Raw genomic sequence first — 22,647 nt, 5'->3', positions numbered from 1 at the left:
GATGCTGCTTGGCCTGCTGTGTTCATCCAGCTCTACACCTTGTTATCCCTGCATAATTTATTGTGATATGCAAAATTTCAGATTAAAAGTGAAGGAATTCACATTGTTGCGACTAGTCAGCTCTCTGTGAGAATATTTCAATATGATTGGATGTTTACTCTGTTCACTGTTTGACTTAATGTGCAATTTAAATGTTAGTGCCTAACGCTTGTGTGCATTGGTCATGGAGGGAGTGAATGTTGAAGATGGTAGATTTGATGCCAATTAAGTGGGCTGATTTGTCCTGGATAGCACTGAGCTTCTGGAGTGTTGTTGGAGCTGCATCCATCCAGGCAATTGGGGAATATTCCATCACACTCCTGACATGTGCCTTGGAGATGGTGGACAGGCTTTGGGAAGTCAGGAGGTGAGTTACTCACTGCAGTATTCCTAGCCTCTGACCTGCTCTTGTAGCCACTGTTTATATCGTGAGTCGAGTCCAGTTTCTGGTCAATGGTAACCTCTAACATTGAGGAGAGAGGTGGGAACGTAAGTCAACTGAATACTCAGAGCGAATGCAATCACTCAGCTCCAAGGAATTTAAAAAGTACTTGGGATCGCAAGGAATTGTCACAAAGGGAGGGTGGGGGGGGGGGGAAGAGAGAGAGAGAGAGAGAGGGAGAGGAGGGAGAGTGTGTTATTTAGAACGAGCACGAGCTTTTCAAACCAAGTGCTCAAGACTACGAGAGAACCTGTGTGACAGCAGAGATTCACCACAGGGTCCAGCCAGCATGCTGAGATGACCTCAGACAAAAATCAGAAAATTCTTCTTCCTGAGATAAGTGGTCTGGCGTCCAGTCAGACTGCCACTGATTAGCCGTCACAACTTCCACCCTCACAGCACTGCATCTCACCCCTTAAATGAGGAACTCAGGAACAGGAGAACACTGCTTGGACTCGCCATCATTCAATGAGAGTGAGAGTGTGCTGGTTGGCTAATCTCAGCCCTGAAAGTAGCCTTTTTAAAAAACACATCCGTAGGCATCGCTAACTGGCCAGTGTTTACTGCCCGTCCCTAGTTACCCTTGAGAAGGTAGCAGTGAGCTGCTTTCCTAGACCGCTGCAGTCCACCTGCTGTAGGTTGACCCATGATTTCCTTAGCTTGGGGAGGCGGGGGTGGGGGTGGAATTCCAGGATTTTGGCCCAGCGACAGTGAAGGAAACAGTGATATAATTCCAAGTCAGGATGGTGAGTGGCTTAGAGGGAAACTTGAAGGCGGATGGTATTCCCATGTATCTGCAGCCATTGTCCTTCAGGATGGAAGTGGTCATGGGTTTGGAAGGTGTTGTCTGAGGATCTCCGCTGAATTTCTGCAGTGCATCTTGTAGATAGTACACACTGTTGCTACTGAGCATCGGTGGTGATGGGAGTGGATGTTGAAGGTTGTAGACAGGATCAGTCAAAGCAAGCTGCTCTGTCCTGGCGCTGTCAAGCTTGATGGAAATTGGTGAATCTAACCTGCATCATCAAAAACCTCTCTAAGGCAATTTGCGAGGCACTGTCTCACCTCCAGCTTCCAGTTCCATTTCCCAACTTCCACACATTGCACCCAAAAACGTTTCTTTTTTTTATGCACTTGTGGGACGTGGGCGTTGCTGGCTGGCCAGCCAGCATTTACTGCCCTCCTCCTCCTACTGCTCAGTATTTTCACTGCCTTTTTGGATGGTGCAAGCTTTGTGTGTCAATATTAAATGTTTTAAAAATAATAATGCAGTTTGCAGTCATCCATTTAATCAAGAGTGACTAAGCCTGATTTTATGTCATGAACTGTGCTCAAAATAACTGATTCTTCTCAGACTAAAAGAGCAGAGCAGGCCAGAATCATGAAAATATCCGTGGGGACCTTGAAATAAATGATGATCCTTTCAGCGTGTATTCCTTGGGGTTTCAAAGGCTGGTCCGTTATCAGATTGACGAACTGCTGCTTCAAGTCATTGCTGCCTCCTGCACCAAGGTTTGGATCATCTTGCCGTCCATTTGCCATCGTGCCTCGGTTTCCAATTTTGTTTCAGAACAGTCCGATTAAAGACCAGAGCACACTTGATAATATTTGCGCATTGCCATGAGTATGACATGTCATTGTTTAAAAGGCTAAAGAATGTGCATGGGGCAAATAACAGGGAAACGACAGCCTCCAGGATTATTGGCGAGGCAACGTTAAAACCTCAAACCTATCTGTTCCGAAGAGAGGCAAATAAGACTTTATATTTATATAGCGCCTTTCACAATATCCCATTGTGCTACCGAACTATTATACAGAAACTCTTGTACACATCAAACGTATCGTGAATCTGAATGTTTCCCCCACCTCACCCAGTCCCCAAACCAGAACAATGCACCTTGATGGAATACAAGGACAACTGTGGCTTCCCAGATAAAGACTGTTTCAGTATCCACGGACATGGAGTCAAAGGTAGATAAAAATTTAGCTGAGTGTCCAAATATTTCAATCTGCCTCGTGCTCTGGGTCCCTAAGATTATGGGACATTGGGTGGGGTTGGGGAGGTGGGAGGGAGGAAATTAAAATCTTCGGTCTTCGCTCTTGCCATGGAGGTCTTTTGAGTGCTGGTCTGTTTTAAAGCAGTATAGGATTCTGTCTATTTTAATCCACAGTTCCGAAGCAGATCACTTTGTTACACAAACTTCTGCGGCGCCCTGCAAACACTGGGCTTTTAATTATACTGGCGAGCTTGACTGGTGTCCCAACAAATTCTGTTCCCTTTTTTTATGTGCACCCTTATCAGCAGGAGCCTGTCCCAGTGCGTTCTTCAGCACTGAGCCCCTTCCAGCATTGTAAAATCCCTACAGTGTGGAAGCATGCCATTCACCCCATCCAGTTCACACCAACCCTCCAAAGAGGGCTTGTTGAGATTTTTGTTTTAAATAGATTGTATCTGTACATTTTTCTTGTTATAAACAAAGGTTTTAAACTCCGAAAATAGAGGGAATGAGGGTACGAATCATCTGTGATCTGACTCAACAAAAGGGGAAGGCTCAGTGATGGATTTGGGGAGGAGGGTGTCTTACTAAATAGACTCAAGTGTTCCTACACTCCCTCAAGTGTTCAAGCCCTTTCAAGAGTTTCTCGATTTTCACCTGACTGTGTGGCGCAAGCAACCCTCCCGGCCTCTCTCCCTCAGATATACACCACGTCCTCAAAAGCGACAGCACATCGCGAGAAACCAACTCGTGGCCAAACAGTGCGATGGTCTCAAGAAAAGTAGCAGAAAACCCAGGGGCCAACTAACAATCAATCCAACCCCTACTGCCGCACTCTGGCACAAGTCATCCTTTTCCACGGTGTGACATGGAATCTCAAGAGGAAGAAGCAGCAGCAGACATGAAGCAAGTGCCCAGCCTTCAGGTGGCATGCAATTCTATGCAGGGAAGAAAAGACCAGGGAGGTTAGATCACATCTGAACAATGTGTGAGTAGCAGCTGCCAGGCCCCAGTGCTGGACACGCACAATGCAATCTGAAATCTGCTGAACCAACAAACGCAGTCCACACAACTCAAAACATCACAAAAATAGCTGACAACACGACTGAACCCTTGAGCAAAGTGTGTCTCCAAGGAGGGGGGACAAGGTTGGACGGCTTCAGGGAGACGACATCAGCTTTTGGGACCCAAGCGACTGAAGGCACAGCCCCCCAATTGGTGAGGAGAGGAGATGATCTCCAAGGGGGTGGAAACCAGGCATCGAGGTTAGAGAACAACATGCACCTCACACAGCTCAAGACATGGAGCCAATTAGAGAAGGACACTTGGCAGAGACCAGTTGACATTGCACTGTGGGTCGGCAAGACAGGGACATTAGCTGACTGGGACAGTCACAGTCAGAGAGAACGTGCACTGGAGCTCACCACTGGCTGCAGTTCATGTCACTTCACGTACAGTGATGAGATGCATGTGAGATGTAAAAACAAACCGTGTGGACCAGCAAATCCACCAACCAACATGGAAAACACACGCTCAACAGGCAGCATGGGATTCTCAGACAAAAAAAGGACACTTTCAGCAAAGCCATCAAGCTCATTCAAGATTTAAGCTTCAACGAGTAATAAGGTGATGAACGAAAAGCAAGCAAGGCTTTTCAGTATCGCCTCTGCCAACGAGCACAGGGATACAGTATTTTCCAGTGACAGACCTGTCCACACGAGTACTGCACCCCAGCGTTATACAATCTCAGACGGGTCCCCAGCAGTACTGTAACCCAGTTTTATACAGTGACAGACCTCTTCCCACAAGGGCTGTACCCCAGGGTCATCCAGTGACAGACCTGTCCCCAACGGTACATGTTGTACAGAGACAAACCTGTCTACACCATTACTGTATGCCAGTGACACAGTCACAGAGCTGTCCTCACCAGTACTGTTCTGCAGTGTCATAACTTTCAGACCTGTCCCCAACAGTACTGCACCCCAGTGTTGTACAGTGACAATCCAGTCACCATCAGTGCTGCACCCCAGTGTAATACAGTGACAGACCTGTCCCCACCAGGACCGTATCACAGTGTTGTACAGTCTCAGACCTGTCACCAGCAGTACTGCGCACCAATGTCAAACACCCACAACTCTTTCTCTGATATATCGATGACATCATCGGTGCTGCTTTCCTCTCTTGTCTGGAATTGGAAAACTTCATCGATTTCGCTTCCAATTTCCACCCTGCCTTCACTTTCACCAAGGTTTATCTCGGACTCCTCCCTTCCCTTCCACGACATCTCTGTTTCCATTTTTGGGGATAGACTGGACACTAATATCCACTATAAATCCACCGACTCCCACAGCTACCTGGACTACACATCCTCGCACCTTGCTTCCTGTAAAGACTCCATCCAATTCTCTCAGTTCCTCCGTCTCCATCACATATGTTCAGATGAGGCCAACTTTGACAAGGGAGCCTCCGAATGTCCACCTTCTTCCTCAACCGAGGATTCCCTGGCGCCGTTGTCGATGGGGCTCTCAACCGGGTCTGACCCATCTCCCGCACTTCCTCCCTCACCCTCTCTCTTCCCTCACACAACAGCAATAGGGTACCATCCCACCAGCATCCACATCCAGAAGATCATCAGACACCATTTCCACCACCTTCAGCGAGATGCCACCATCAGACACATATTCCTCTCCTCTCCCTTGTCCGCCTTCCACAGGGACCGTTCCTACTGGGACACCCTGGTCCGTTCTTCCTTCACCCTCAACAAGACCCCACAGCCCCATGGCACCTTCCCCTGCAACTGGCAAAGGTGCAACACCTGCCCATTTACCACCTCCCTCCCCAATATCCAAGGGTCCAAGCATACCTTCCAGGTGAAGCAACACTTCACCTACACTTCCCACAATCTAGTCTACTGCATTTGCTGCCCATGGGGTGGCACAGTGGCTCAGTGGTTAGCACTGCTGCCTCACAGTACCAGGGACCAGGGTTCAATTCCACCCTCAGGGAACTGTCTGTGTGGAGTCTGCACATTCTCACAGTGTCCGCGTGGGTTTCCTCCAGGTGCCCCAGTTTCCTACAAAGATGTGCAGGATAGGTGGATTGTTCATGCTAAATTGCCGATAGTGTCTAAGGGTGTGTAACTTAGGTGGATTAGACATGGGAAATGCTGGGTTTCAGGGAAAGGGTAGGCAAAAGGGTCTCCGCGCTCTTCTCTCTCTTCAGGCTCTATCCTATCATTTACTCTGCACCCCATCCCACTCCCTATTTTCTGCATATAAACCAACATTTTCCCAGCTACCATCAGTTCTGAGGAAGGGTCACCGGACCTGAAGCGTTAACTCTGATTTTTCTTCACAGTGGCTGCCAGAACTGCTGAGCTTTTTCAGCAACTTCTGTTTTTGTTCCTGATTTATAGCATCTGCAGTTCTTCCGGTTTTTAAACAGTCACGTACTTGTCTGTACCGGTACTGTACCTTAGTGTTATACAGTGACAAACTTGTCTACACCATTACTGTACGCCAGTGATATAGTGAAAGACCTGTCTACAACACGATTGTATCCCAGTGTTATACAGCGACAGACCTGTACCCACCATTACTGTATACCACTGTAATACAGATACTGACCTGTGCTCACCAGTACTTTCATCAAGCGTTATACAGTGACAGACCGGTGACCAGCAGTACTGCACACCAGTGTTATACAGTGACAAACCTGTCACCATCTGTACCATAACCCTGTATCATACAGTGACAGACCTGTCTTCACCAATACTGTACCCCAATGATATTCAGTAACAGATCTGTCCACAACAGTACTGTACTCCAGTGTTATAAAGTGACTAATCTGTGCTCTGTACTGTCATTACAAACCTGTCCCCACCAGTACTATACTCTAATGTTAACCAGAGACAGACCTGTTCCCGCCAATACTTCAGCTCAGTGCTATACAGTAAAAGACCTGTTTCTACCAGTACAATATTCCAGTGCTATACAAAGACAGACATGCCTCCGCCAGTACACGATGTCAGAATTATACAGAGACAGAGTGGTACTCTGTTGTACAGTGACAGCTGTGTTCTAAGCAATACTGTACCCTGATGTTGTACGGAGATTTATCTGTCCCCAGCAGTACTACACCCCACTGCGATACAGTAATAGACCTGTCCCAAACAGTACTCTGCCCCAGTGTTATGCAGTGACAGACCTGTCCTCACCGCTAGTGTACCCTGGTGTTATACAGTGACAGACATACTGTTCTCCAGGGTCATCCAGCGCCAGACCTGTCTCCAACAGTACTGTAAGCCAGTGTTCTACAGTGACAAATACAGATCTGTCCTCACCATTATTGCAATCCAGTGTTATACAGTGACAGACCTGTCCCCACTGGTACTGTATCCCAGTGTTATACAGTGACAGACCAGATCCTACAGCAAAGTATCCCAGTGCTATACAGTAACAGAACAGCCATGACCCGTACTCTACTCCTGTATTATACACAGACAAATGTAACTCCATCAGTAGTGCACCCAATGTTATACAATAACAGACATGTCCGAACCAGCATTTCAATCCAGTGTTAAGTAGTGTCAGATCCATCCCAATCAGTACTATATCCCATGGTTATGTGGTAGACCTATGCCCACCATTACTGTACCAAAGTGTTATACAGTAATACACCTGTCCCATCTGTGCTGTACCCCAGTGTTATACACCGATAGATCTTTCCCAAATACTACAGTACCCCAGTGTCATACATTTACAGACCTTTCCCCACCAGAACTCTACCCTACTAGTGTACAGAGACAGACCTGTTCCCACCAGTGCTGTGTCCCTGTGCTATACACTGACACACCTGGCTCCACCAGTACTGCACCCCAGTGTTATTCAGTATGAGACCTGTGTGCATCATGACTGTTCCCCATGGTCATGGAGTGACAAACCTGTCCCCACCAGCACAATACCCCAGTGCTGAGATACCCCCACCATCTCATTATTATAGGGAGACCGACCTGTCCCCAACAGCACTCTGTTGTACAGTGATAGATGTGTCCCCAGCAGTACTGTATCCTTGTTTTATATTGAGATTTATCTGTCCCCAGCAGTACTGCACCCTAGTATTACACTTCTTCAAAGCTGTCACCACAAATAAAGTACCCCAGAGTTAAACAGTGACAGACCTGTCTCTATCAATGCAGTATCCCAGCGATACACAAAAATGCACCTGTCTCCACCAGTACCTCAATGTTTTGCAGAGACAGACCTGTCCCCAATGGTACTCTGTTGTACAGTGACTTATGTGTCCCCAGCAGTACCATACCCTGACATCATACAATGATCTATCTCTCCCCACCATTACTGCACCGCAGTGTTATACAATTAACAGAACTGTCTCCACCAGTATTGTAGCCCAGTGTTGTAGAAAGACAGACCAGTCTCTACCAGTATATCCCAGTGCTACACAAAGATGCATCTGTCTGCACCAGCACAGTACCTCACTACTATATATACAGTCCTGTCTCCATCAGTACTGTATCCTAGTGTTGTACAATGACAGTCTTATCCTCACCAGTACTGTACCCCAATGTTATACAGTGACAAACCTGCCATCATCAGCAGCACTGTAAGGCACTGTTACAGATCTCTCTCACCAGTGTTGTAACCCAAGATTATGCAGTGACAACTGGTGCCCCACCTGTAAACCACACCTTTTTTATACAGGGACAGACCTGTTGCCACCAGTACAGTACCACAGAATTATACAGTGACAGACCTGTCCTCACCAGTACTGTACCCGTGTTATACAGTGACAGACCTGACATTACCAGTACTTTTACCGCAGTACTGTACTGTGATAGAACTGTCCTCACTAGTACTGCATCCTAGTGTTATAGTGACAGACCTGATCCAACAGCACAATACAGTAACAGAACAGCTACGATCGATATTCTAACCCAGTATTATACAATGATAGATGTAACACCACCAGTAGTGTATCCAATGTTATACAATAACAGACACCTCTAAGCCAGTGTTACACAGAGACAGATCCACCTTCACTAATACCAGACGACAAGTTACATGTGACAAAACTGTCCCCACTTGTCCCCCCCAGTACTGTAACACCCTGTTATACAGTGACAAATCTGTCCCAACCAGTATTGTAACACCATGTTATACAATGACATACCTGTCCCCATCTGTACTGGACCTCAGTGTTGTACACTGACAGTCCTGTCCCAACCACTACAGTACCCCAATGCCGTACATTTGCAGATCTGTCCCCACCAGCATTCTACCTTACTGGTGTACCGACCTGCTCCCACCAGTACTTCACCCTAGCATTATACACTGACAGACCTGTCCCCACCAGTACTGTAACCCAGTGCGATACAGCGATAGACCTGTCTTGACCAGTACAATACCCCAGTGCTATATAAAAACAGACCTGTCTCCACCAATACAGTACCTCAGCATTATACAGCGACAGACCTGTCATCAACGTTGTACAAAGTCAGATGTGTCCCCACCAGTATTGCACCACAAACTTATACAGTAACAGGCCAGTCCCCACCAGTACTGTACCCCAATGTTATACAGTGTCAAAACTGCCACCACCAGCACTGTAAGGCACTGTTATAGATCTGTGCTCACAAGTGTTGTACCCCAAGATTATACAGTGACAGCTGGATCCCCACTATTAAACTGCACCTTTGTTATACAGGGACAGACTTGTTGTCACCAGTACATTACCCCAGAGTTATACACTGTCACACCTGTCCTGAACAGCACTGTATCCCAGTGTTATACAGTGACAAACATGTCCCCATCACTAATTCACACCAGCATTAATCAGAGCCTGACTTGTCTCCAACAGTACTGTACGCCACGGTGATACAGTAACTGACCTATCTCCACCAATACTGTAGCCCAGTGTTATAATGTGACAGACCTGTCTCTACCAATACTATATCCCATTGCAATACAAAGACAGACCTGTTTCCACTAGTACAGTACCTCGGTATTATACAGAGACACATCTGTCCCCAGCAGCACTCTGTTGTAGAGTGACAGATGAATCCCCAGTAGTACTGTATCCCAGTTTTGTATTGTGTCCCCACCAGTATTGCATCCAAATGTTATACCATGTCAGGGGAGGCAATTGCCTAGTGGTATTATCGCTAGACTATTAATGCAGAAGCCCAGATAACAGTCTGGGGACCTCAGCTTGAATCCCACTACGGCAGATGGTGAAGTTCGAATTCTGGAATATCTGGAATTAAGAACCTAATGATGACCATGAGTCCATTCTTGATTGTCAGGAAAAACCCATCTGGTTCACTCATGTCCCTTAGGGAAGAGAACTACCATCCTTACCAGGTCTGGCCTACGTGTGACTCCAGACCCAGGGGTGGCACAGTGGTTAGCACTGCTGCCTCACAGCGCCAGGGACCCGGGTTCGATTCCAGCCTCGGGCGACTGTCTGTGTAGAGTTTGTACATTCTCCCCATGTCTGCGTGGGTTTGCTCCGGTTTCCTCTCACAGTCCAAAGATGTGCAGGCTAGGTGGATTGGCCATGCTAAATTGCCTGCAGTGTTCAGGGATGTGTAGCTTAGGGGAGATGGGTCTGGGTGGGATGCTCCAAGGGTCGGTGTGGACTTGTTGGGCAGAAGGGCCTGTTTCCACACTGTAGGGATTCTATGATCTACGATCTGTCTCCACCATCATTATATAATGATAGACCTCTCTTCTCCAGTACTGTGTCCTCATGTTATAGTGAAAGACCTATTCATACTAGTATTGTATCCCATTGTTATACAGCGACAGACCAGACCCATCTATACTCTATCCCAGTGTTATACAGTAACAGAGCTGACTGCACCAATACTGTTTTCCAGTGTTATACAGTAACCGACCTGTCCGCACCAGTACTGTATCCCAGTGCTATACAGAGACAGACCAGACCCCACACAGACTCTACTCCAGTGTTAAGTTACAGACCTGTCTCCACCAGCACTCTACCTGTGATTTTACAGTGGACAGAGCTGTATTCTACCTCAGTGTTAAACAGGGACAGACTAGTACTGTACTATAGTGTTATTCAGTGACAAAGCAGTCACCACCACTGCTGTACCCCAGTGTTACAGACTGACAGATCTGTCCCCACAAGTTCTGTAATCCCTTATTATGCAGTGGCATCTCTCTCCCCACCAGTAAATCACACTAGTATTTTACAGAGACAGACTTGTCCCCATAGTATGTACCTCAGCATTTATACAGAGACAGACCTGTCACCAACGGCACTCTGCTGTACGGTGACAGATGTATCCCCAGCAGTAATATACCATCGTGTTATACCAAGATTTATTTGCCCCACCAGTACTGCACTCCAGTGTTATGCAATGATAGACTGTCCTCACTAGTACTGTACCCAACTGTTATTCAGTGTCAAAACTGCCACTACCGGCACTGTAAGCCACTGTTATAGGTGTGTACTCACAAGAGTTGTACCCCAAGATCATACAGTGACAGCTGGTTCCCCACTAGTAAACTGCACTTTTGTCATACAAGGACAGACTTGTTGTCACAAGTACAGTACCCCAGAGTTATACACTGTCACACCTGTCCTGAACAGCACCGTATCCTAGTGTTATACAGTAAAAAACACGTCCCCATCAGTAATTCACACCAGTATTAACCAGAGCTCGACTTATTGCCATCAGTGTTGTGTCCCACTGTGATACAGTGACTGACCTGTCTCCACCCATACTGTAACCCAGTGTTATAATGTGACAGACCTGTCTCTATCAATACTATACCCCATTGCTATACAAAGACTGTACCAGTCTGTCTCCACCAGTGCAGTATTTTGGTATTATACCTATCCCCAACAGCACTCTGTTGTAGAGTGACAGATGAATCCCCAGCAGTACTGTACTGCTGGTGTACTGTACGGTGATATACTGTGATTTATCTGTCCCCACCAGCACTCTACCCAACCAGGTCACCAGCACTGCACCCAATCATGTCAGGTCTATCCCCACCAGTAACATTCACCACTGTTATATAGTGAGACCTCTCTTCTCCAGTGCTGTATCCCAATGTTACATGACAGTCCTATCCACACTAGTAGTATATCCCAAGGTTATGCATGCAGACAGACCTGACCCCACCCATACTCTACTCCAGTGTTATTCAGTTACAGACCAGTCCCCACCAGCACTCTACCCCGGAGTTTTACAGTGACAGACCTGTCCACACCTGTATTCTACCTCACTGTTAAACAGGGACAGACCTGTCCTCACCAGTACTGTACCCCAGTGTTATGCAGTTACAAAGCAGTCACCACCAATGCTGTACCCCAGTGTTACAGACTGACAGATCTGTCCCCATTAGTCCTGTATCCCCCTATTACAGAGTGACATCTCACTCCCCACCAGTAAATCACACCAGTATTATAGAGAGACAGACCTACTCCCACCAGGTACTGTACCCCAGTGTTGTCAGACATTGAATGTCCCTTGAAACACTCATGTTACACTGTGATAACTGTTTCTCAGTCTGCACTGGCCCCTCTTGCGTACAGGTTGAAATCCTCTTTCAATGTGGATAGTTTGATGTTATACAATCTGCTTTCCTTCAGTTCAGCTGTAAACATTCCAATTTTACTCCTTCTGCATTACTGCCATTTCATGGACCTCATCCAGCAGTCGTTACATCTTGTGAAATTCTCTCTCCCCCAACAAACCCCGTCAGTCCCCTATTTGCCATGTGACAATACTGTCTGCTGCTCTTCCTAACACTGGCGTTCTGTCCGACAAGATTTACTGTTCTGTTCCAGGAAGTACCTGTTGTACAGGACTAGAAGAGTCAGGTTATCCCCTACTCCCCTACTGCACCCCACCCCCACCCAACAAGGCACTTTTGGAGAAGTTAAATTCTAAAAACCTCTTATCTGCACTGCAGAAATTCACCAGAGACCCTTAGACTGCAACTTCCAAATCCAAGATCACTTCCATCTAGAAGGACAAGGGCAGCAGATAAATGGGAACACCATCCCTTGTAGATTCCCCTCCAGTCACTCACCATCCTGACACGGAAATATGTTGCCATTCCTTCACTGTCACCGAGTCAAAATCCTGGAATTCCCTCCCTAAAGGCACTGTGGGTCAACAATGGTTCAAGAAGGCAGCTCACCACCACCTCCTCAGGTGCAACTAGGGATGGGAAATAAATATTGGCCAGCCAGCAATGTCCATGTCCCATGAGTGAAACAAAACTAAACAAAAACTTGTTCCTTTTTCAGATACTACACCTGACTGAGCTAGCCTTTTCCACTGACTTGTTTTACAAAATAACTTGAACAACACACAGATATTACCTTTCCTCAGCAGCCCAGCTGTGAGGTGCTGAAGGTAAGGTGCAGCAATTGTTTCTGTATCGGCTCTCAGTTTGATTTCATTGTGTAAAATTTGGCAATTCAACAACTCATGCGTTTTATTACAATTCACCAAAGAAAATATAACGAAGCCTTCAGTGAGCATAACATCACATTTATGACTATCTGATTGTTGCATTCTACAATTTGTGCAGACCCATTGTACACACCTTCTCAAAAGGGGATGTACTTTGGTGAAAGTTCATGGTCTGCTGCTCGAAAAGTCTGTTTAAACAAGAGATTTCATCACAAACCTGAAGTATCATCACCAAAAACAGACTGCTAAATAACGGGGGTAAAATTCACTGAACTTTGAATCAGAAGATTTTGTTTCTCTATACGTGGGCAGCGTTGTGACAAATAAATAAAATCAAGCCTCTCTTTTCACTTGAAATTTTTTGAAACTATACAGGTATACAGGGAAGTAAAAGTTCTGTTTCACCGAAAACTAAATTAAGTGATGGATAACAACGAAATGAGGAAGACTGTTTCCATTTGAGGATATCCCTCTTAATTTTAAAAATATTCAAAAATCTTTCAAATTAGCAAGTATTTTTTCACCTTCTGTATCCAAATACATGTAACTGTCAGAACACAATCTCAAAGCAACCAGTAATTAAACTATCCATTCTACAGTGAGTCATTTTGAGAATTACAATTTGCTGCAGAATTTCTTCTGACACATTTAACTTTCTCTTGTTAACGAAACTCCAATTGTTTCTCAGTTTCCAGTCAGCATCAATACTTGGGGGCAAAGCAAAATACTTGGGGGAAAATACTTTTAAAAGCTATTACCTCCATTTTACTTGAAGAACTAGTGAAAGTACATCAGACATAAACAACGGTATTTTAAATTCAACACATGAAATAAACACTTCGCCTCAATTAATTCAGTGCTCGCTCAAACATTTTCCAAACTTGTTTTTATGAACAAGGAAACAATCAATAATTTTAGACCACAAAAGAAATCCTTTCTTAAACAAAAAAAGACAAAAAACTGTCAATAATGGAAACCACTCGCTGAAATTTTGCAACGAATCAATCCATAAAATGTAACGACTTTCACCAGCTGAACTAGTGATGCCAAAGCAGGGACCGTTAATGCCCACATTTACAAATAATCTCAGCTTCTAGGTGAAAGCCAACAAGATTTGCCACTTTCCGTGCCATACCACACAACTGCCTCCTGAACACACTCGAGTCTGTACAGGTGAGGCAATGACAAAGGCACTCTAACTCATACTTTATTTGAATTTACATGCATTTGCTGTTTATATTTGTACATGTAGATATTTTTATATTTGTTCCATGCATATTAACGAATTTTGACCTGATTTAATGTCGTACATTGGCTGAGTTTTGTGTAAAGAATAAATACATTAAAAGAAACTTGCCTTGCAAATGATTGAAGAAAGTTGTGAATGGACACAGCCCCAAGACAAACTTTTATCTTGACACATGCACCAGTCACAAAATTAGCAGTAAGGAGTGAAAAGGGGGAAAAATTATGGTAGATACAATTTTTTTTTCACCAAAAAGCAAATGCTGGGAATCGAATGAAAAATTGATCTTTTTTCTGTAAGTGTACAGCAGGTGCAAAAGGAGAAATTGATGTGTTACTTGCGTTCGACAGAACTGAGGTGCATGGTTCCCACCAGAAACCACTTATCCTGCCCTCTCCTTATTCTGCAGGCTTCCAGAGCATTCTTCCCTTCAGGTTAAGTCCCCAGATGTTTGTGGGGGTAGAGTTTATTTCCTGTTAATCACGTCTGCAATAGCATTGTCACAAAGTGTACCACTAAGGAGGACATCTGTGACTGAAGGGCTGGTCCTGGCTCAGTGCAACCTTGCAAACTTTCTCCAGCGTTTAGGAGAGACATGTGCTACAAATTTACTTACTCAACACAAGTGACAGTACTGTCTAGACAGCAGAAAATATGAGTCAAAGTCATCATCCCCCTTGCATAAATCTGATTGTTTACTTTGTGCAGTTCACAGCCAACAGCAAATAATTCACAAACTTAAAAGGAAAGCAGTAACTAAATGTTTATGATCTAGGAAATAATTTTCTCTCGTGCCTGATGAAGTCCCTGACCGATAGCTGCTTAATTATCTGGCAAAAAGTTTAATATATTCAATATTAAGAGCGACAAGCTATCCCTACAGAAGACTGGCTCAATATCAACATTTTTTTTCTCCTTTCTGTGAAGGATTTTTTTTGTTGCAATTCAACATCAAACTGACAACCCCAACTTTACGGTGGTTTATTTTAAGGGAGGGGTAAGGTATGAATAATAAACTAAATTTTATCAAAGTGGGCAGAGGGGGAATAGAATGAAGTGTTTGCTGAAAATTGCAGGTAAGGTTGAACCATTAGCATTGGTCCTCACTGGCTCAATCAGTTGCAGATCTACAGGAGCTAGGGATTTGGAGAGGACAGGCAATAGAATTAAATCAAAGGTAAACTGATGGCAAACAAGGCAGTTCAACATTCATTCCCAATAGATTTGCTTCCCGACTGTTAGCCACAACAATTCTGAGCATTACAGTTTAGACTGTTCCAAAATAACATCAGCACTGTACTAACGAACAGATTACTAACATGGTGAATTTGTACACAGATCCCAGAGGTCTTTATCTTACTTATACCAGCCCACAATCACACAAACAAAATCATGGCTGAGGACATGCCAAGCTCCCTACACTCTCATTGTGCCATCCTCTTAACTACTCCAACAGATCCGCAGCATGTAATGTTTGGAAACAGTATTGGTAGAAATTTAAACAGCTTCACCAAATACAGCTCCAAGTTTGAAGGGACAAAGTTTGTACTTGTACAATCAGGTGTTTTCCTTGCTCCAAAGTAGGGCACCAAGAATTAATTGTTTTAAAAAATAGAGGTGCTATTTTCTTTCCCTCAAAAAGGCTACACTCGAAACTCAAAACCAGTTGACATTGTTTGATTGAAAAAGAACAGATATAGTATCTGATTTGTAAACATGCACCTTCCTTGTTGGGACAACCAGGATGAGTCATGGACTGGGCTGTGCACCCATAATTGTACAGCTCAGAGGGAGGCCATTCAGCCCACTTTATCACCACTGGCTCATTGAGAAATCTATCCTGACTAATCCCACTCTCCTGCTTTACCCCACAGCCCTGGAAAATTTTCCACATCGACCATTTCTAAACATTTGCTGCTTGTCAATGTTGGGCATTGAACATAAGAAGGAAACTGAGACATTGGGATAAATGAAATCAAGAAAACAGAAAATGCAAACAAATCTGCCATTTATTCTCCACTAATCAACTGCATCTCGACTGGTCGTTCACTACAGTTTGGAAAGGAGAACAAAAGAAAATAGAATAATGCAAAATCTGCAGTATCATGGAACAGATATAGTTTTGATGACTCTATAACCTTTTCTCGGTAACTGGACAACTTGTGACATGTTTGTACCCTTTCGATTTGACATCTTAACAAAGTGCAGCAAGATAAAGGCATCTCAGGGCTGCAGTATGACCATCTTAATGTATCATCACAGCCAGAGGAAAATGACTCCCTAGACTCTCTTAGAAACTGAAACTCAGATCAAGAAAGGTCTTTTTTTTTAAACCAATACCCTAAGCATACCTCACTGGAACACAGTCTGTTCTCATCAGCTTCCATTAGGGTTTAAAAGAAGGTAATAATTTTTTGAAAGGGATTTAAATTTTTGCTGAATTTTCTCTCACGCAATGCATCTTGAAACCTTACAGTGTGATACAACAGCTCATAATGGTGGAGACTTGAAGTGGTTTGCTAAGTTAAAAGAAAGCCACAGAATCTCAAAACCATTCGAATCCATAACTTAAAAGAGAGACTATATCTTTACTCATTTCTTTTCCCTGTGATTTTGCAAAGGGAACTGCACCAACAAATCAATTACACTCTACACACTATATCCAAACTCACTCTCCTCTGGAAGTCTATCACCATTATTGCATTATCCTGTATTCTTTGACTATTTTCATCTTTTAACTTTGAATATGTTCAAAACTTTAACAGGAAGGGTTTGCACCCAAATTTATGTTCTCCATTGCAACATTGAACCTTTTCTGTCACAATCCATTGAACGACTCTTTCTGTTTCTCTCAGGTCACTATCATGCAAAATAAAGGAAAGTCTATTGCACAAATGTTACAAATCTCTAACAACAGCCGAGCCTCTGCAGCAACCACTGAATACGGACATCAGATTTCAAACGGAGCACCCTAGTAATAGCAAATGCTCCCTTCCACTATGAAACAGATAAACAGGTATATGGAGGGATAAAGTACCCCACATCTATTGTAGCTCATAGTGTGCGCGAGAACGTGAAACTTGGTCCAATCATTAAACCAGTGCCTGTCTTGATCTAGTTTTACATTGCAGTAGAACAGCCACACATATTTTCTGAAAACAAAAAGCAAGAAAACTTCCTTTTTCTATAACTGAAGACAAGCAGCTCGGACATTTTCACTGCATTGCTAAATTTTTTTTTTTAAACAATTTTGCCTCTGCAAAAAATAGGTAAATTTCAACAACTGCAGCAAATGGACAGTAGTCTAAGGACTTTCAAACTTCATTGCTATGCGTTTATTTTCAAAAAGACACTTTATATTGCCCTTGTAGACTTTCAGCATGGAGTTAGCCCACTTTATTGACACATCCATTACAATGACTAATATTCTATATGTGTACACTAGGAGCTCATCCCACACTTTGCGTTACCTCCATTTTTGTCTAACACATCTGCTGTGTTTTCACTTTCTCAGGTGACAGATGACCACAAGTCGCGGCTCCTGCTCTGTTGGAAAGCATATTTTTTAAAAATCGTCAGAGTGTGGAGTTCCACACCTCCCCTCCTGGAGAGGGGGTTACTGACGCTTTAAAGTTCATAACAGTCTGCAGCTGAGTAAGTTCAGCAGCTGCTTTTATAGAAACGAGAAAGGGCTCTGCAGCACAAAAAATGTGTTTTATTATTTAGAATTGCCAGCACTTGGTGCTCCCCAGTCCCCTGCTCCCACTAGTCCAAAAGACAAGCATGGATCAGCAACAATTCACACTTCACCCCTGATACACGCAGTACTTTGGAGTAAAATTCACTCTTGCGTCCCCACTATTTGGGATGACTGGCAACCCCAAACAGGGTTAATTTTAAAAAGTTGAATGTGCTAGGACACAATTACACCTAACTAGTGCAAACAGAGAAAAATATTCACACTATAGGACGTTCGCCCCCCCATCTTCCACTCTTCTTCAGAAATACACTACAAGGCAGGAGAGGGTGCATGTGCAGATTAAAATACAATTCAAAAATGAGGTTAGGAAAATGAGTTGGATTCAACTGCTGTAACAGACAGAGAGCCGAACCCCTCTCCCACAATTAGCAACAACCTAGGAACGGCAATTTATTCAGATGTGCCTCAAAGGCTGATACACACATACAAACAATGCACACAAGACGTGTTCTACTGCACTCGTTTTAAAAGCCGGTGTTCAACTTTTCAAAAATCCATCTGCCACGTTTCAATTAGAATAACAACACATGGTACAAAACACACATACACACACAAATTGACACCCTCAGAACACTGCCCCTAAATAGCAACAAACAACTTGTCAAGAGTAGACTGTAAACATGGCTGCCTGCACCAACAACCATCTGTGTTTTAAAAATATATCTTTTTCAAACTATGATAACTGCATTTCCGTTTGACATTGTTTACAAAATAATGCAATAACGCACCCTCCTCCAACAGACAAGCAACACAGCTTCCCTTATCCCTGTTGTTTGACCTAACATGCTTGTTTTCTTTTGGTATGTATGTTCTGATACATTCTGTCTTTTCTATATTAATGTTATATTTAGTTAAGTATGGATGCATTCTCTGGAGCAGTATGCAAATTCTTCACGAAGAAAAAAAATCAGGGATTGTGCACCTACATCACAGACTTACAGCAACTTTCTTTTTTGTGCCAAACTTAGCAAGTTTAAAGTACCATATGCTACACAAAGTATTAAGTAAATGACAAACTTTCCGACTTAAATTGAGTTTCAATCTTTCCTTCACATTATTTGCACTTTTATTTTGATCTGCTGTTGAATAATGGAGATTGCAGTGACGGGAAAATAGAATAAATGAGGTTTGCTTTTGAAGGTTGAGGAATTAAGGAAAGAAACTAGGGGAAGTGTCTTTCTAACGTGCAGTTAGAAATATGCAATATATAATTTATAACATTTTTGACATCAATCACTGAACATTTTTGATAAAAAGAAATCTTAAATTAACAAGACACACGAAGTTAGCTTCAAAGTTACTGCTCTTAGAACGAAGAGGGTTTTCAGAAAATTGCACAAAAGGGTACTCCAAAAATGAAAGCCTAACTGATTGTCAATTTTTACAAAAAGGGTGCTTATTTTCTTTTCAGATGCCAAAATATGATTTAATTTTGAAATTTTAATTCAAATGGATTTTAAAACAAGTGATAAAAGGTTTCACTATTGTAATATTAGTAGTCAGAATATACATGGCCCCATTTATTGCAAATTAATATTTCACTATTGCAATATTACCACCAACATATATGGTGCCACTTATTGCAAACTAGACACAGGTTTATTTCAAACCTATTGGGAACTTAGGCAGGCAATAAATAGTCAAAACAATCCAACGTCTTAAGGGATATCTGCACAGTTATGCCGTCCTCACATGGGACGAGAGAAGGAGATGGCAAACACACTCAACAAGACAGAAGCAGAGTCAACAAACATTTAGAAAGAAGTGATTCAATATAATGGCTAACCTCTGCTTTTTAGGGACAGAGTAGTCAACTTCGATCACCTTGCCATGAAGTTCCACTTTGCCTAAAGTTGAAAATGAAAGAAATAAAAATTAGTATAAATTGAATTTTATTTGAAAGAAGGGGTAAGTTAGATGGTGAGGCAGTGAGTTCCACATGTGGGGAGCCTCAATGTAACAGCCGAATGTTGCCAATCCCACTGTAACAAGTTACTGCTCCCCTCCCCCCTCAAACCAGGCAGGCACCTTCTGCTCCTGAACTAAATATGGTAGGGGTTGGGGGTAAACATTAAAACAATCAAAGTAAAACATCCCTCCCTTTATCCATCCAGATTTTTTTTTAAAATTCCCCCTCCATCTGAAGGGGCTTGAAAGTGAAAGCAGTCCAAGGAGGGAGGCATTTGTGGAACTGCAACTGGCCTGTTGAAAAAGGGAGAGGGTGCAAATGGGGGGGAGAACAAAAAGACACAAGAGGAAGAAGAAACCCATATGCCAAACAGAAGAAAGAAAGAGAGAAGGGGGGAGGGGAATGGAGGAGAGAAGAGAGAAAATGAAAAGAGAGAGATCTGACTACTCTTGATTAACAAAATGAAGGACGGGGGCGCCATGCTCTTGAGAGCAGCCCGCTTTTCTGAATTGAAATATTATTAAAATAAAAAGGTTGTTTTATTGTGGAAGTGGTGGTTTGGGGTGGGGTGGTGAAGGAGGGGTTGGGGAAGAGAGGGATGGGAGTCTCAATATACCAGAGTGTGTCATAGAGAGAGAGAGAGCCCCCCCGTCCTTCTTTTCCCCCTGGGGTAAAGGGGATGGGGTCTCTCAACCCCCCCCCCTCACCTGGGGTGAGGGGTATTCAGGATGAGGGTTCCCTCCACTCTTCCTTTCCAGCTCCCCCCTCCTCACAGTCTCTCTCTCTCTCTCACACACACACACACACATTCTCTCTCTCTGCTCCCCCTCTCCTCCTTCCCTCTGTTCTCACTCCGGACCCCGGGCACCCCCGGCCGGGACACCTCGTAAAAAGCGGGCTGCCCCCCCGGGGAGGGGGACCCGGGTGTCCCCTGGGGCTCAGCCCCGCCCGGCTCCCATCAATAAAATCAGAGGAAAAAATCTAGGAAAAATACCCCGCGGACACCCAGAGAGAGCGAGAGCGAGAGAGCGAGAGAAAGAAAGGGACGGGGGGTTGGGCTGGGCTCTCCCTCTGTCTGTGTGAGAGAGAGAGAGCATGGGGGCTAATAATCCAACTCAAATACCCCCTCTCAGACACCAGTCCCTCCAAACACACCCTAACAAACACAGGGAGGGTGAGAGAGGGACAGGGGGTTGGGATGGGCTCTTCCTGTGTATGTGCTTACAGGGGGCAATAAATCACTTCAAATACCCCTCCTCAGATCCTCTCCCCCCTCCTCCTCAGGCCCTCCGCCACACACACACACCTTCACAAACACTCAGACAGACAGGGAGAAAGACAGAGAGAGAAGGGGGCTGTGCTGGGCTGTCCCTGTTATGTGCATATGTTGGGTGCAGGAGTTAGAAAAAACTAAATCATATACCCCTCCTCAGACCCCAAAACCCCCACCCCTCCTCACTCTCACCCCTTCTCCCTTCCCTCACAAACACAGAGAGACAGATGGAGGAAGAGAGAGAAATCAGAGAGAGGGGGAGGAAGAGAGAAAAACAAGGAAGGGGCAATAGACCATCTCAAATACCACTCCCTTACTTGCTCAAATACCTAAACAGTGAGAGACCAGAAGCAGAGAGACAGGGACAGAAAGGATGACTGTCCCTCTGTGGATAGAAGTGACAGACTTCCTCAAATACCCCTCCCCTCACTCAATCAACAAGTAAACTAACTCATGTCTCATCTCTCTCTCTCTCTGTGTTTTTACATTTAGCAGGGAGAGGGGTGCATAATAGATCACCTCAAATATCCCCCTCCCCTCACACCAACCTTCACTCTACAACATCCCCTTTTCCTCACTGTACCCCAACAGGGAAACTTAACTCCTCATCCTCTCTCTCTCTTTGTCTGTTGTGATATGTGCAGAAGTGGGGAATGAAGGGTAAATCACCTCAAATGCCCCCGTCCCCTCACACCAACTTTTACTCCAAAACATTCTCTTCCCTCACTCCCCAACGAGGGGTCTCCCTCTGAATCGGAGCAGCTGCCTTTATTTTTTTGATGTCTGTGGAAGTTGCATGTTGAGTTCTCTTCCACCTTTGAGGGTCCGAAAGTGTTGAGCATAAAGACGCCGGGGGGAGGGGGTTGGTTGGGGAAGAGAGAAAGGAGCAGGGAAACTTCAATCCTGTGTCCCAAGGATCCAGGCAGCCAGAAAAAGAAATAACAGGAAGGCAAACGTTGGGCAGCTGACCTGCTGGATATCCATCGGTGGCTGCTTCTGCACACCTTAGCCCACTTTTAGGGGGAGGTCGGGAGAACTCCAGAGGCAACGATCCAGCCCTCCCCTTCTCTCTGTCTATCTGCTCTCCCTTCAGTTGCACGGGAAGATCCCACAGCACTCACCGGACAAGGTCTCGATGACTCTGATCGCCGCGTTCTCGTCGGGGCAATCCACGAAGCCATAGCCGGATTTGAGGAGGACTTGCCCGATGCAGAGCTCCCTCTGCTCGCAGAGTTGCTGGAGGTCGGCGGCGGTGACACTGGAACTCAGATTGCCAATGTACAACTTGTTCATGATCTCTCTAAACCAACCCCCCCCCACCTCCCCCCCCCCCCCTCCCACCCGCCCTTGCCTCTCCCTCTCCCCCTCCCTCCCACACAGAGCCGAAAATACAACAACCAGAGATGCGTGCTGAGAGAGAGATTAGTGCTCCACACTCCCCCCGCCCTCCCCTCTCCCCTGTCTCTGCCTATTTCACAGAAACACACACCAAGTCTGCCTGCAAACA

The 22,647-nt window shown here is 44.6% G+C and overlaps 1 protein-coding gene across 4 annotated transcripts in view; it reads right to left on the bottom strand.

Annotated features, from left to right (window-relative positions):
- Window positions 1–22,445, bottom strand: part of igf2bp2a (insulin-like growth factor 2 mRNA binding protein 2a) — a 146,624-nt gene extending 124,179 nt beyond the window's left edge. For all 4 annotated transcript variants that reach the window (XM_048599299.1, XM_048599298.1, XM_048599300.1 and 1 more), the window contains exons 1-2: window positions 22,262–22,445; window positions 19,745–19,805 (exon numbers count right to left, since the gene is read on the bottom strand). In XM_048599299.1, the coding sequence (XP_048455256.1) occupies window positions 19,745–19,805; window positions 22,262–22,433 (233 nt within the window). In that variant the 5' untranslated portion in view covers window positions 22,434–22,445. The remainder of the gene's footprint in view (window positions 1–19,744; window positions 19,806–22,261) is intronic.
- Window positions 22,446–22,647: the final 202 nt, after the last annotated feature.

Source organism: Rhincodon typus, chromosome 7 (genome assembly GCF_021869965.1).
Source record: "Rhincodon typus isolate 14 chromosome 7, sRhiTyp1.1, whole genome shotgun sequence".
NCBI lineage: Eukaryota > Metazoa > Chordata > Chondrichthyes > Orectolobiformes > Rhincodontidae > Rhincodon > Rhincodon typus.
Note: the sequence above shows the minus strand (reverse complement) of the source record. Positions and strands in the feature narration are given on the sequence as shown.